Source organism: Neolamprologus multifasciatus, chromosome 7, assembly GCF_963576455.1.
Source record: "Neolamprologus multifasciatus chromosome 7, fNeoMul1.2, whole genome shotgun sequence".
NCBI classification, from domain to species: Eukaryota; Metazoa; Chordata; class Actinopteri; order Cichliformes; family Cichlidae; genus Neolamprologus; species Neolamprologus multifasciatus.
This window is the reverse complement of record NC_140445.1, coordinates 40,134,368-40,149,970: the sequence shown is the minus strand read 5'-3', so window position 1 is coordinate 40,149,970 and position 15,603 is coordinate 40,134,368. Positions and strand designations below refer to the sequence as shown.

General features: G+C 47.5%; 1 protein-coding gene across 3 annotated transcripts; it reads right to left on the bottom strand.

The window, feature by feature from the left end:
- Positions 1-116: 116 nt before the first annotated feature.
- ythdc1 (YTH N6-methyladenosine RNA binding protein C1) lies at positions 117-11,095 on the bottom strand. 3 transcript variants are annotated; one of them, XM_085169195.1, is made up of 16 exons: positions 10,814-11,095; positions 8,667-8,768; positions 8,143-8,432; positions 7,678-8,068; positions 7,524-7,586; positions 7,326-7,441; positions 6,876-6,984; positions 6,655-6,772; positions 5,583-5,667; positions 5,356-5,510; positions 3,112-3,191; positions 2,940-2,976; positions 1,584-1,623; positions 1,271-1,336; positions 889-1,080; positions 117-793 (listed from the first exon to the last, which is right to left on the bottom strand). In XM_085169195.1, the coding sequence occupies exons 1-16, from the start codon at positions 10,839-10,841 to the stop codon at positions 605-607; spliced, it is 2,061 nt and encodes a 686-aa protein (XP_085025321.1). In that variant the 5' UTR covers positions 10,842-11,095; the 3' UTR covers positions 117-604. The 3 variants fall into 3 exon arrangements, with proteins under 3 accessions (XP_085025321.1, XP_085025320.1, XP_085025322.1); XM_085169194.1 differs by having other exon boundaries at positions 7,678-8,071; positions 10,814-11,079; XM_085169196.1 differs by having other exon boundaries at positions 7,326-7,420; positions 7,678-8,071; positions 10,814-11,064.
- Between the last annotated feature and the right edge of the window lie 4,508 nt (positions 11,096-15,603).

Here is a 15,603-nt window from a genome sequence, read left to right as displayed (position 1 = left end):
GTGCAGCTCTTCCTGGGAGGAAGCAGGAATATGAAGCGTTACGTGGATGTGCAGGGAACCACACTTAGTGCGTCCTAACTCCCCAAACAGGAAGTGAAGAAAACAGGGAAACGGGATGAGTTTCATACTTAAAAACATTTAATTTGAAAGCTTTAACAGGAAACACTGCACTACTTATAGGAATAAAATGAGAAATTGTTACAGAAACATGTTCATAATAAAAGTTTGCTCTTCATTATCTTATGACATCTTAGATCTGAGTACTGGGTCTAGATTGCTTCCACCCTCACGTTGGGCATCACCAGACTCTCAAAACATTTAAAAAAAATGAACACAGAGGATTGTGGGAAGTCTGGCACTGCACCAGGAGTCACACACAGGCTGCCAAAATAAAAGTTTTGACCAAATATTTCTTTGTACAAGTTTTCACTTTATTCACATAAAACTGATGATGTCATCACTCAGTTTGTTTGTTTTTAATTCATAATTTTCAACAAAAACAGCAAACCAGTCAAAAACAGTGCGGGCTGCCAAAAAAAAAAAAGAGAGAGAAAAAAAGAAAAAAAAAAAGCAGTGCAGGCTGCCAGGAAGTGATGTCATCAAATCACCTGCGGTACCGCCCCCTCTCCTTGTCCCTCTCTCTTTCTCTGTCTCTATCCCTCACTCGCTCTCGCTCTCTGTCACGGCGCGGGCCACCTCGCTCACGCTCACGCTGACGCTCTCGCTCCCGCCGGCTGCTCACCACTGCCTGCGTCCGCCGCAGGAAGTCGTCCACTCGCATGTCATAGTCGTGCTGTATGATGGAGGAGGGTGAACAAAAAGAAAAAAAACAGTAAGAGGCTGTGCTGATCACTAATCAATACGCCTGATTGGACTGAGTGAACTTACTGGGCTGGACGTGAAGGCGCGGTGCTGCGGTGGTCGTTGCTTATCTCTGAAGCGAGGGGGCGGGGCCTCGTGTGGTGGCAGGGGTGGGTGGTGATGATGGTGGTAGGCCTGGTGAGGGGGAGGCGGTGGGTGGCTGTGGTGGTAGTAGGGTGGATGGTGTGGGGGTGGCTGCTCCACACCAGGATAGCCCGCCTGATGACACACGTGGCATCATCATTAGATCAGTCTGTAGTGACTTTAATAAAGGCTTTTAATCTGAAAATTCTCAGGCAACATCTTAAAACACAGAAACAGTTTCCTGCTTCCAGGTAAAATGCATGTTTTCATCATCCCTCACAGGCAGGAACAATCGATCAGAACGTGATTAATAACCTATTCATACCAGAGTCTGCCAGGGCGCCGGGGGGCCGACACTGTGGTGGTAATCCCTCATATACTCGTTATAGGACTGAAACAAGAAGGACAAAGGTGAACACAGGTAAGGACACAGCTAAACACAAGAAAACCTCTTCCTGTCTGAAATGCAATGATCTGCATGTGATATTTGTGATGATTACAGGCTGTTTTTAATGGAAAGACTGAATCATTTACAGTTTTATTTGTTCACCCACACCTCCAATCAATACTAATCAGACTAATCAATAAACAATCAGTGAAGTGATAAGTAATCAATGAAGTGAAACGTTTGGACCCACCCCATTAAGAAACACGTCTCGTCTTACGCCAGAAAATCGCCTGGAAAGAGAACGGATTCATGAGAAATTCAGACTTTCAAATTTTATTATTATTATTTTTTAATTCAAGACGAAAGTTTAGATCCTTTGAATCTTCACTTTATCATGTTGGAGGAGTTTCTGATCAATACATGAAGGGACTTGCAGGTGGCCGAGTTTAGCCTGGATGCGGTCCTGTGGGTCTGTGAGGACCTGCCTGGGTGTGATGGTTGGGTATAGACCACCCGCCGTGGCCGTGGTAGTTGGGCGCCAACCACAGGGGCAGACCTCAGCAGTCTGGTCCCAGCAGCCCATGCCGACAACAGAAATGGAGGACGTCACACTTGTGGTATGGAAGGAACCCGAGCAAGCACGTGAGGCTGAGAAGCCAGCTCAGCTTCTGGAACTGGAGTTCGGCACCTGGATGTTTAGGGGTTCCTTCATGGACAAGAGTTGTTTCCTTGACTGAGCACAGAGCAGCACCTCACCCCAAGAAACATCTAGGAGCTCCACTTTAATTCTGCCAAGGGCAACAACAATGTCTCCTCGATCTGGCACGATTGGGAAGAATGACCTGCTCGTCCTGAACTTGAGTGGTGTTTTGTTATTGGTTTGTCTATAACAAACACCATGTTTGAACTTAAGGGTGTTCATAATTTTGTAATTGTATCACCAGATCTAAGGCCTCAGGTGAGGAGAGGAGCTGATGTGTGAACTGATCACCACCTGATGGAGAGTTGGATCAGATGAGGATGATGCATGGAGTTGTGGCTGTAAAGAGGTTGGTACCTGTCGTCTGGTAACCCTTTAACCATATGGTGAACAACAGAGGAGCTATCAAGCTGAATAGAGTCCTTTTGAGCTTGCTAGACTCTGGACGTATAGTTGGAGGTGGAGGAACACCTCGGAGGATCTCCTAAATTCCTCTGCAAACCATTCCAGAGAGGAAGCAGAGTCTGGAGATCAGGTGCATGACTTGCCCATCACAGTAGCTAAAAGACTTCCTGGATTTGTCCCCAGTTCTTGCATGTCATGCGCCAGTCTTGGTTGAAATACCCACCAGTAACTCTGGACTGACACACTTTGGTGATGATCCCCTTTGTAATAAGGTGAATTAGAAGGATCACAGCTGGGGATATACCTGGAAGGTCTAAGACTGGGTACAGGAGAGTCTGCTGTCAGCTGAAACTCAGATTCAGGAGGAACAGCGCAGCGTTTGTTCTGGATGTCTGGTCAAAGACATTTGAAGATGTGATGAAGTTTCTAATATCAGTCTGATTACATCAACTCAGGCTCTAAGAGGAATACAGAAGAAACCCGATTCCAGGTGTGTCTCACCTGTCCACTGGCTGGCTCCTCAGGTCCTGGATGAACCCTAAAAGCACGACACAAAGTTTGGTTGAGGTGACAGTGAATGGCAAACACTCAGGTAACAGGTGTGTTCACCTGTACACCTGCACCTGAAAATCTGGGTCTTAGTCGGCTGTTTAAATGGAAGCTGCACATTAACCTGCTCGCTGGCTGAAGTCTGGTGGACCGTCAGGTCGCGGTCGTTTCCTGCCGTGGAGGTCATACTCTTCAGGTCGACGCCTACATAAACAAGTCCACAGGTAAGACACACACATGCACTCAGGTACACTCCATCACACACACACACACACACACACACACACACACACACACACACACCAATACAAACTGGATACTTCCTCAGATCAGACTCCAACACAAGAAGAAATCCCCCACCCTCACCCAAGTCCATTTTCACACACAAACTCAAACTGCAACACAATCAGCCGCTCTGTGTGGTTCACCTGTGACTTCACCTGACGCTTACAGCAGGTAAGCGTCACCTGGACAAATCAGATATCACACAGGTCTAGTAACAGAAAGCTTTGAGGATAAAGAAAGACTGATTTGGACATTTACACCAGGTGACACCTTCAATTTGTGCGTGGAAACAGCTTCTTTGTCTGTAACATGATGTTTAAACGCAAGAAAGTCAGACGCTGATAAAGACCCTGTTCCGGCCCTATTCAAATCCTGTTCTGATCCTATTCCAGATCCTATTATGAACATGTTTCAATCCTGTCCTGGTCCTATTCTAGCCCTGTTCAGATCATGTTCCATTCCCATTCTGGCTGAATTAAGGTGCTGTTCCTGCCCTACTCTGGTCCTTTTTAGGCCCTGTTCTGATCCGGTTCCAACCATATACCGATCCTATTCTCATTGTGCTCTGGGCCTATTCCAGTGCTGTTCCAAATTTGTTTTGGCTTATTTTTAATCGACTGATGTCCACACAGAATCTCCTGTTTTAAAAGTTTCACTCTGAAGGATGAAAACAGAATCTGCAGTCTGACCAAGTCTCTCTCTCTCTCTCTCTCTCACACACACACACACAATTTTAAAAAAAAAAGAACAAATGAAGAAGAACCTCTGAAAGGGACAACATACCGCTTCTGCTGCGTATGAGGGAGGGGCAACACTTTAAAAAAAAAAAAAAACAGTTTTTCTCCTCATCAGTCCATGTTAAAGGCTTTTATAAACCCTCTTATTTTGAAAAGGTGAGGGGTGATGATGATGATGGTGCAGTCCTGTCAATCATACACAAAGCCCCGCCCCGTGAGCCCTGCCCCACCCCTTCCAGACCAGCAACAGTCCTTAAACAGAAATGACAAACTGCGTCGTCTTTCTGTCGCTCCGTCCATTCGATTAATTTTATGCTCACTTTATTCGTCCATCAGAGCGACACACACACACATCGACAACCAGCTCGCCGTCTTGTGTGTGTGTGCCAGTGGGAGGAGAGGGGAGGAAGAGGGGAACATGACTGTCCTTTCATGTGGGGGAGGGGTCACTTTTTTCAGTCCAGGGGTATTTTTTTTTTTCCCAGTCTTTTAGGCACCTGCAACTTTACCTCATACAACCAGAGGGAGCCCCGCCCCCAACACACCACACTTCTCTTTGGATACAGTCCAGAGGCCTTGCCACAACACACAACCTTACTGGATACAGTCCTGAGGCCCCTCCCCTTTAGACTCACCACACCTCAGTGGATACAGTCCAGAGGCCCCGCCCCCTCCTGACCAACCTGTAAAACCCGGTCAAACACCTGAAACAGTCCATTGGGGTCTCAGATGCTCCCTTACTTCCTTTTTTAGTTCTACCTCGCTCACCCTCCCACCCCCTCCTTCGTCAGTCCAGCCAGTGACGCTTGTCCTTTCTGCTTTTATTCTGAAAGGGTCAGCTTCAGTCCAGCTAAAAATTTTCACTTTTTAACCTCTGAAGTATCAAAATCCTGCGAAGACAAAGAGCTTCAAAGGACAAATTTAACAACAACAAAACTTCAGCTCAGCTACGTAAAGACTACAGACCTAAAAAAAAACAAAAAACAAAATTCAGCTAAAAATTACAAAATAAAACAAAGAGATGTTGCTCAGCTCACACTTCAAAGGAAATGAAACTCAAGTGAAGGGTTAAACTTCCTCTGTGACGTCAGCTGTTTAACGCTTGTCGAGGACTTCACTTCCTGCCTGACTTTAACACCTCGACCAAAGATGCAGAGTGAGGCTTCGCTCCGAGAAGCTCCAGACTGGAAAAATAACAACCAGAGAGCCAGCAACGCGAGCCACGGGAAAGCTAGCCACCAGCTAAGGGCAGCGGCTGTCTCCGTCGTCCAGCATCAGGTGGCGCCGTGGTCACAGCAGAAGAAGAAGAACAGGAAGCGGGAGGAGGAGCTTGATGATTGGCTAACCTTCCCGGTTCACGTTGTGGTGGTCGGCCCCGAGGCCGCGGCTCCGATGGTGTGCGACGTTTGTGACGAATGCGGCGAGCCACCTGGTGAATGTCCACGCTCTCATCCAAAGGAAACAGGGCACAGAGCTGAGCACCAATGTCCGGCTGGATCTCCTGAAAGAGACACAGATTTGCATCATGTGATAGAACAGGAAAATGTGATTCGTAATAGAACAGTCAGCTGACCTGGCCGTCACGTCCAATTTTCACCGGCTTATGTTCGTTCCAGGGGTTGGAGAGGTGGGCGGTCTTAATGAAAGGAAGCTCCCTCCTGAAAAGGAAATAAAAAAGAAGACAACACTGAATGAAGTAGCCAGCAAGCAGCAAGCAGCAAGCAAGGGCATCAGCGGTGAACCATCACACAACACGTGAACTACATCTATGCAGAGGTGGCTCCAGAGGTTCACACCTTCAGCAAACGTCATGAGGCAGAGCCCCAAAATCCACTAACCCAAAAACACAGAGCAGCCTGCTGTGGCGACTCCTGGCGTGAAAGAGGGGGGAGCTAAACATAGCTCAGTGAATCTATGTAGAAGTCAAACGACTGGCCGACGCGGGGTGCATTAAAAGTGATGTGCACGCACATTTATAGAAACGTGCACGTTGATTTCACTCTACATCAAACCAGGGGAGCAACTCTAGAGTACATCTTACTTTCAGGTTGCCGGAAGTATAAGCTAAAGCAGCGGTCCCCAACCTTTTTTGCGCCACGGACCGGTTTATGCCCAACAATATTTTCACGGACCGGCCTTTAAGGTGTCGCGGATAAATACAACAAAATAAAACTAGTACCGGTACCGAAAAAAAGAAGATTTATTCATAACACACGTGAAAAGACCCAGGAAAACCGAGTTAACGATAAAAACGATAACAAAATAACGCTAAAAACCGATAAAAACCCTGAAAACCATACATTTCACACCCGAGCCTCAACTCTCGCAGCCCGGTACCAAATGACTGTGGCCCAGCGGTTGGGGACCGCTGAGCTAAACAGCTGACCTAAGACACAGACACACCCCAAACAGCAGCCAGCCAGGGATTTCACGTTTCACAGGTAGTTATTTTCAAAGCCAATATCCTCGATCTGTTGGTCAAAGCCCAGAATCGACCCAATACCCTCTGCCCCCAGTTCATCCATAAAAGTTTGTCCATAAAATTTCAAATCAGAACCGGAGACCGAGATCAGTCTAGGAGAAGTCAAACACTCACCAGGAACCAATAGAAACAGAGTATAAACCTACTGGATGGAGCTGTTTACCTGCAGAGCCAGTCAATCTTAAACACTCCTCCCAGCATCTTGGCATTCATTCCAGCAGGGAGCACCCAGTGGATCGGAGAGCCACCATGATGAGACTCTGACGCCAAACGAGCGAAACCTGAGGACAAGACAAAACAGACCAATCAGAGTTAAGAAGAGGATAAGGTGAATAAGGTGAACAGACAAAGACATATGATACTGAAAACCTCTTTTCCTCATACCTTGGAATTTTCCACTTTCCCTCACAGAGAAGATGAGAACGACGCTCCTAGCTGAGCGGAAGGCAGCATTGAGCTTCTTCTCGTTCACCGGCAGTGTCGACCAAACACCCTGTAAACACCAGAAACACCAATTCATCCTCAGCTATCAGAACAAAACGGGGAACAACACAGGGGGGTGACAGGGAACAACACAGACAACGCCTGAGGAACGATAGAGAATGACAGAGGGAAAATCGAGGGGAACAACAAGGAATGACACAGGGGAGAACAGGCAACAACACGAGGAACGACACAAACTACACTGGGGAAGACACGGGAAAGAGAGGGAACAATGAGGGGAACAACACAAGGACACGGGGTGACAACAGAAAATGACAGTTGGAACCATGAGGGAGGTGACATGGATTGAAAAGGGGAACAATGGGGAACAGCGAGGGGGTCAACGTGTACCTTAGCTTTGGCCAGCGACACATTCTCATGGTTGTTGCTCTTAATGAGGAAAAATCGGGCATCTCTCAGGATATAACGCAGCTTGCTTGTTGGATCTACAACAACATAGGAAGTAGCTGTAATCTGATTACTTCCAACTCAGTAGAGTAAAGGTATAAGTGGAGTAATGGGTAAGTAACCATGGAATATTGTCCTTACTCTCCATGCCTTTACGAACTGCACGGACCGACGATGACAGCTTCTCCCGCTTCTTTTCTGAACCTTTCAAAATAAAAGCAGTAATTTCAAACATTACGTCATCTTTTTTTTTCTCCTTGAAGAGAAAAATGTACATTACTATCTCTATGGTTACCTGAGGCCTCAGAGGCGGAGCCTGAGTGTGCTGACTCGCCATCATCAGAGAAGCTGACAGAGGAGGCGGAGCGTGAATCACCAGCCTCGCTACGTGTGTCATAGTCATTGCCCTCACCACCACGACGGTCGTACTCTTCTTCTTCCTCCTCCTCCTCCTCCTCCTTCTCTCCTTCCTCTTCCTCCTCCTCCTCTTCTTCTTCCTCCATACCTTCTTCCTCCTCTTCCTCCTCTTCCTCCTGGTCATCTTCCTCTTCCTCCTCTACGTGGGAAGCAGCGGGGGAGGAGCTGCCCGATGCTTGTTCTGAGCCATATTCTGCTCCTGTCTCGTCCTCTGATTGGTTCTCCTCCTCATGGGGGGAGGGACTTGCTCGCCGCTCATCACGGCGTAACTTCTGAAGACAAACAGGAAGTTAATACGAATGGCTGGAAACCGTTAAAAGTATATTTTTAGTGTAAGCAGTACCTGACTCAGACCCTCCAGGCCTCTCTGGGACTCTCGCCGTCTTGCGTCCTCTCCTCCACGGCTCCTCGTCACCTCTCGGGCCCCACGTCTCCCCTTTCGTTCATCATAATACTCATGACGGTAAGTGGTGGAGTGCCGGCCGCAAGGGCTCGACGCCTTTTTAGAGGAGGACAGAGATGGCCCTGGAGCTCTCTTATTGGAGGATGATGACCTAGAAGTACCGTGGCCGGACGAGGAGCGGAGCCTCTTTAGATCCTGGCTGTCAGAACGCTCGCTCTTCCTCTTCGTACCTGACAGACAGCGATGAGGGCTTAATAACACGCACAATTTTTAATAACTTAGGTCAGGAATGTTCGTGATACTGTCTAGTCGTGTCAGTATGTTTAACAGGCTATAGTAACATCTGTAGTACCAGCTACAGTAGTACCTTTAGAATACTCTCTATAATACTGTCTATCTTCTTTAACTGTCTGTGGTATTCTCTGTAGTACCGTTTGTAGTATTCTCTTTAGTACTGTCTGTACCTTTCTTGTCGCTGATGTCACGCTCTGTCTCGGGGTTGTACAGCTCGTCATCTTGATCAGGAGCTTCAGTCAGTAAATCTTCCAGAACATTCAGCTCTCCATCTGAAACCACAGACACACACACACACACACACACACACACACACACACACACGTGTGAGAAGGACAGGTAACGCACACCTGGCTGATTAGGCGGAAGGAGGACTCCGTTATTGTCTGTCTGTGTTGGTATTTATAAACCAAAGCCTGGGTGACACACCTGCTGATATATCAGATTTGATTTCTCACATCTGAAGAATAAAAGTTAACAAGTAAACCTAGAGAAACCGCATACCTGTTGGAGCCCACAAGCAACAATCAGTTCATCTTGGCACAGCCGGACACAATGGAAAGTAAGTAGTCCACAACTTGTTGACCCAATAAAAGTACATTTGTAAACATATCATGTCGGAAAGGACTCATAACTGGGGTGGTCTGCTCGGGTGGCAGTATCTCTGCTGGGGACAGGAAGAGACTGAACAGGCTGATCTGAAGGGCCAGCTCTGTTCTAGGATGCCCTCTGGACCCAGTGGAGGTGGTGAGTGACAGGAGAATGGCGGCTAAGCTGTCATCCCTGTTGGACAACATCTCCCACCCCATGCAGGAGACCGTGACAGCACTGAGCAGCTCCTTCAGTGGGAGACTGCAGCACCCACGGTGTGAGACGGAGAGATTTCGCAGGTCTTTCCTCCCCACTGCTGTCAGACTCCACAACAAAGACTTTAACTGATCAAACACATCCACAAATGTGCAATAACACTAATGTGCAATAATCTTTTCTGGCATCGTTGTATTTTTACTCAGTTGTATAAAGCTTTTGTATTCTATTTTTTTCTTATTGTATATTTTATTCTATTTTATTCAACTGTATATAGTATTTTATTTATTCTATTCTGTACAGTTGTGTACTGTATTTATTCTTATTGTATTCTAATTTTTGCTTCATAACTTTTGCACTGTCCACTTCCTGCTGTGACAAAACAAATTTCCCACGTGTGGGACTAATAAAGGTTATCTTATCATAACTAACTCCACATGAATGTTAGAGTTACACTAACATATCTGTATTGCATATCACATCAGTGTCGTGATATGCAAGTAGAATGCTGACTTGGTGAAAAGCTGGCCTGAATGGGAAACGGAGCGAATGGAGTTGAATAGGAAGAAGCAATTTATTGTTTTTAACCCTTTGCGGATCCAGTTTTTCTTAGAGTTAGGTTTTATTAAGCCACCTAAAACTCCAGTCAAAGACTTCAGCTATCACTAAGGTGGTTATAAACATTTTCTGTTAAACCAGACTCTCTCCTTCAAGCTTTGAGTATGTGCACACATTACATGACTCTTCATCAACACAAAACAATCCCTGTGAGTGTCCCCTGCTCCAAATGTTGTTATTATCAGATAATGATGATAAAATAGTGATTAGAAATAAATCTGGAGCTTTGTTCACAGCTTCCAAGAAAAAGCTGCTCAAAAAAAATCTCCACTGCCCATAAAAGCATCAGAGGAAACTGAACATCACCTGGCCCTGTCCAGATGAGGGATTTAGCATCAATTACCATGGTGTTTTAGCAGGTAAACAGAGGAAGCTGACTCGTTAACGCTCTCGTCGTGTTTACGCTCCTCTGATCACTGCTGGATTTAGCCACACGTCTCAGCCAATCAGAGGGCAGCAGCTCTGTACCAGCCTGTTTACCTGTAAACAGTCTCCCCTAGTTCGCTTTTATGCGATCAGATGTGTCGTTAAAATCGACCAAATCATTGACCCCTCACCCCCGAACACGTCAGAGCTTACTGTGGCCCAAAACGAACTAGGTTCCGGTTCCACCTGTTCTCAGGCGTGCTTAAAGCGGCCTCAGCCGTAAAATCAGCAGTTTTCTGATCGGAGTCTGATGCAGTGAAAACGAGCCGCTCATCAGCGTCGTGATGGATCAAACACGAGCTGCTAACGCACCGACACATCAAATGGTCACGCGCCCGTCAGCAGCAGGGCAATATCTCAGTATCAATCATCACAGTTATTATCGATTAACTGTCCGCTCCGAGCGGCATCAAACAAAGGCAGCTCATGGCTAATGCTAATGCTAACAAAGGTCCTCCTCACTCACCTTTGTCCTCGCGCCGGTCGGCCGCCATCACCGCCGCTGTGCCGCGCGCGCAGGTACCGCTTCAGGTGAAGGTGTAGCTATAGCAGATTTGTGGGGAAGAAGCAGCTACCGGAGGATCCGAGGGTCAGCAAATGGCGGACTGTCTAGCAGCAGCGTCTTCTTCTTCTACTGCTGCTGCCAGCCGACAGGTGAACACCGCCGCCTGCCGGGCCGGAGCAATGAGTCTGCACAGGGCACAGAGAGGGGCTGAACAGGATTTTCCGAACCTGAACGTGACCACATCACACAGATAACCGGGAGAAACCACATCACAGAGCATAAAGGTCGCATGTACACCCTGTATTAACTTTGACTGTATATCGAGCTTTTTATTAAATGCACGCACACACCGATCTCTGCTCCGATTCCACTTTATTTCCTATTTTTTCTTGGAGCTTCTTGCTCGCCAGTGAATTACACACATTGCAGAACACAGTGCCCTCTAGTGGCTGATACAAACATAGGTCAACATGTTACATCTCCCTTCTTAAAAAAAAAACTCAACTCAGGCTTGTAAAATTTCTAAGGCAACTGAAATTACGGGAATAACATCCTGAGCAACATCCATTAACAACATAACATTCAACTCAATACTGGCTACATCACCATAATAAACAGATGCATTCAGTGACATCATTGGAACAACAAACATGTGAACAGCCCCTTTTTTTTTTCTAGGGCAGCGATCCGCCTGCACCCTTTACAATATTACAGGTCCAAGACCTGTCTTGGTTTAGTAACACGCCCATATCGAGTCGTATATCCGGGTGTTGTGATGTCTTTATCAGGAGGCTCCACAGGCGGGGGCTGAGAAACCACAGAGCTATCATTGCTGTTGACTGTTGGTTGACTGAACTCCTCACCTCCTACGCTGTTTCTGCCTTCGCGGAGGTGTCGGTGGTTACGCCGATAAACTTGTCCTGTATCTGTGGTTATGTTGTAGCTTCTGGACGTGTCGGCACAACTTGTGATCACAGCTGGTTTCCAGGAACCATCTTGTTGCCGGAACCGGACCGGTGTGCCAGGATATAGTTGAGGCAGAGGTCGGGCTGCTCTGTTGAAATAAGTCTGCTGGCGCTGCTGGCAGACTTCTCTCCTCTCACGCACAGTTTGCTGGCAAACTACTTGTGGTTCCAGCTGTTTTGGTGTTGCAGGGAGGATGGAGCGGAGTCTCCGGCTCATGAGTAGTTGTGCAGGCGACTTTAAGTTGTCCACAGGGGTGTTCCGGTATTCTAATAGGCTCAAGTAGGGATCCTTATGTTCAGCTTTGGCCTTGTCCAGTAGTTTTTTTGCTGTCTGGACCGTTTTTTCGGCTAGGCCGTTGCTCTGTGGGTAATGGGGGCTAGTAGTGGTGTGGGTGAAACTCCATGACTTTGCGAACTGTTGGAACTTACTTGAAGCATAGCACGGGCCGTTATCACTAATCACTGACTCTACAGAATCTACTGTAGTAATCTACGATGATGATGTAGTTTTCCGAGTTCCAAGTGAACAGATCGGTGGCTATGACCTGCCACGGTCGTTCTGGTATTGCATGTGACAACAGGGGTTCCTTGGGGTTAGCAGCTTGTCTCTCCTGGCATGTGCTGCAGGCTCCGACTGCCTCCTCAATCTGCTTTCCCATACCTGGCCAAAACAGAAGGTCTCTGGCTCTGTTTTTACTCTTTTCTATGCCCATATGGCTGGAATGAATCCGATCTATCATGTCCTTTCTGAGCCTTTTTGGGATGATCATTTTCTCTCCTTTAAACATGATCCCGTCTATCAGTGAGATCTCATCCCTGTGGTTCCAAAACTCCTGGATGTCAGGCGGACATTGAGACCTTTTATCCGGCCATCCACTCAATGTGGTCCTTCTCAGAGTGTTGAGCTGAGGATCCTGGACTGTTTCCTTTCTTATCTCTGAGAGTCTCTGATCACTGACAGGCATGTTGCTGAGGACTGAGTGGATCTGCGCATCCATCCCGTCACATAGTGATTTATCGTGGAACTCTATGGATTTCCGGGAGAGCGTGTCGGCTACCGGGATGTCTTTCCCTGGCTTGTGGATGATGCCGATGTTGTATTTTTGCAGCTGTAGTATCATCCTCTGTAGCCGTGGTGGTGCTGATGCTAGTGGTTTTTTGAGTATGGACTCGAGTGGCTTGTGGTCCGATTCAATGGTCACGTGTCGACCGTACATGTACTCGTGGAACCGCTTGCAGCCAAAGAGAACAGCATATAGCTCTTTTTCTATTTGGGCATAGTTCTGCTCAGTGCTGTTAAGTGACTTGGATGCGTAGGCGACTGGCTTGCCGTCCTGCAGCATCACAGCACCGAGGCCACTCTTAGATGCGTCGACCTGGAGTCGTAGCGCTTTCTTGGGGTTGAAGAAGGAGAGAACTGGGCCTGGTTCTCTAGTGATCAGCTCCTTCATTTGTTGAAAGGATCTGTCATGGTTCTTGTCCCATACAAACTCACTGTCCTGCTTCAACAGCTGGCGGAGCGGTGCGTTTATCTCTGACAGGTGTGGGGCAAATCTTGCTAAATAATTAACCATCCCCAGCACTGTTTCCAGTTCTGCCCTGTTCTGTGGGGGCACCATGTCTTGGATTGCTTTTACTTTTTGTGGATCTGGTTTCAGTCCTTCGTGTGACAATGTGTGACCGAAGTAACTGACCTCTTTGACGCAGATGATGCACTTGTCAGGGTTCAGTTTTACACCTCTCTCCCTGCTGCGCTGCAGCATGGCCCTCAGGTTTTCGTCGTGCTCTTGTTTGGTTCCTCCGAAGACCAACACGTCGTCCACAATAGCTGCCACGCCCCTCAGGCCCTCGTAGGTCTCATCCACGCGACGCTGGAACTCATCCTGAGCTGAGATTATGCCGAATGGCAGCCTGAGGAAGCGGTACCTGCCAAACACAGTATTAAATGTGGTTAACAGAGATGATTCGTGGCTTAGCTTAATGGCCCAGTAGCCTGATCTGGCGTCCAAAACACTGAAATACTTGGCCCCAGCAAGTTTTGTGGTGACATCCTCCAAGGTGGGTAGAGGGTAATGGGGTCTTTGTATAGCCTTGTTGAGGGGTCTGGGGTCCAGACATACTCTGAGTCTGCCTGTCTTGGGTTTTTCCACGACAACAAGTGCATTCACCCAGTCCGTGGGATCTGTGACCTTGCATATGATTTGATTCCTTTCCATGCTGTCAAGCTCGTCTTTGAGTCGGGCTCGCAGAGCGATGGGAATCCGACGAGGTGGGGTGACTGTGGGTGCGACGTCTGGGTTTACATGGAAACTGCATTCACCAGGAAATTCTCCTATCCCTTTAAATACATCAGCATACTCGTCTAGTATTGCCTGTGAACTGTTGGTTGTCTTGTCTCCTTCCTCCATCACTGCCATCACGATCCTGACCAGGTTAAGGTCACGGCAAGCTTTCATTGCTAGCACAGGTGGGGCGCTTGTGTTAACAACGTGGAATTCCAACGTGCAGGTTTTGTCTTTGTGTTTACATTTTAGCTGGCATTTCCCTTCCACGCTGAGTGAGTGTCCCCCGTAATCTGTGAGCTTGTGTGTGACAGGCTTCAGTGTCACATGTGGGAAGAGTGTCTGGAACATGTTGGCTGGAATTGTGTTTGCTTGTGCCCCAGTGTCAACTTTAAACCTCACTGCCTGTGGGGGGGAACCAAGTTGCATGTCTGCATATGCTTGCTCATCATTTCTTCCTTCATTTTCTATGGTGATGCTATCAATGTAGAAACAGTCTTGCTCCTCATCTGTGTCCTTAGTTGTCATTTCTATGTTCTCTCTCACAGTGTGTACTGATTTGAGGTGGGCTTTTGTCTGCGAAGGGAGTCTTGACCTGCATGCTCTTGCAAAATGGTTCATTTTCTTGCATTTTGCACATTGCTTCCCTTTTGCTGGGCAGGTGTCTTTATTACTGTGTTGTCCGGCACAATAGCTGCACGTTTTTAGTGTTACATTAGCGTGTTCTTTTGGTTTCACGCTTCTTGTTTGATTTTCTTGTCTGTGCGGTTTCTTGCCGATGGCGTGCACAGTTTCTTGGCCCCTGGAGTGACCCATAGATTTTAGCTGTTGCTTTGCTAGCTCGTGTGATCGTGCTATATCAATAGCTTTCTCTAGCGTGAGCTCTGCGCCTTGGCTGAGTAGCTTTTCTCGGACGTGTGGCGAGTTAGTGGCAAATACGATGCGATCCCTGACCATTTCATCTGTATTTGGGTACCCACAGTCTTTAGCAAGCAGTTTCAGTTCCGTAATAAACTGTTCAAACGCCTCGTTTTCACCCTGCATCTTTTCATGGAACTTATATCTGGCGTAGATTGGGTTAGCTTTCGGTGTGATGTAATCAGTGTACTTATCGTAGTACGTCTGAAGCTTTCGGGAGTCGTCTGCGGTGAGCGTCCACGTGTTGTAGACGTCCCGTCTTTTCTCACCGACCCATAGAAGAAGGTAGCTGCATTTGTCTGCCTCCTCCTTCCCCCGAAGAGGACCAGAGAACATTAGCTCGGCGTGCTGCTTGAAACGCCGCCATGCCTCGGGCAGGTTGCTAGAGTCCCAATCCATGCGCGGTGTGGGAACGCCGTAAGCCTCCATGTCTGCGCTGTCGACGGCGAGGGATTGCGTAGAAAACCGCTACTCTGACACCATGTATTAACTTTGACTGTATATCGAGCTTTTTATTAAATGCACGCACACACCGATCTCTGCTCCAATTCCACTTTATTTCCTATTCTCGATTTTTTCTTGGAGC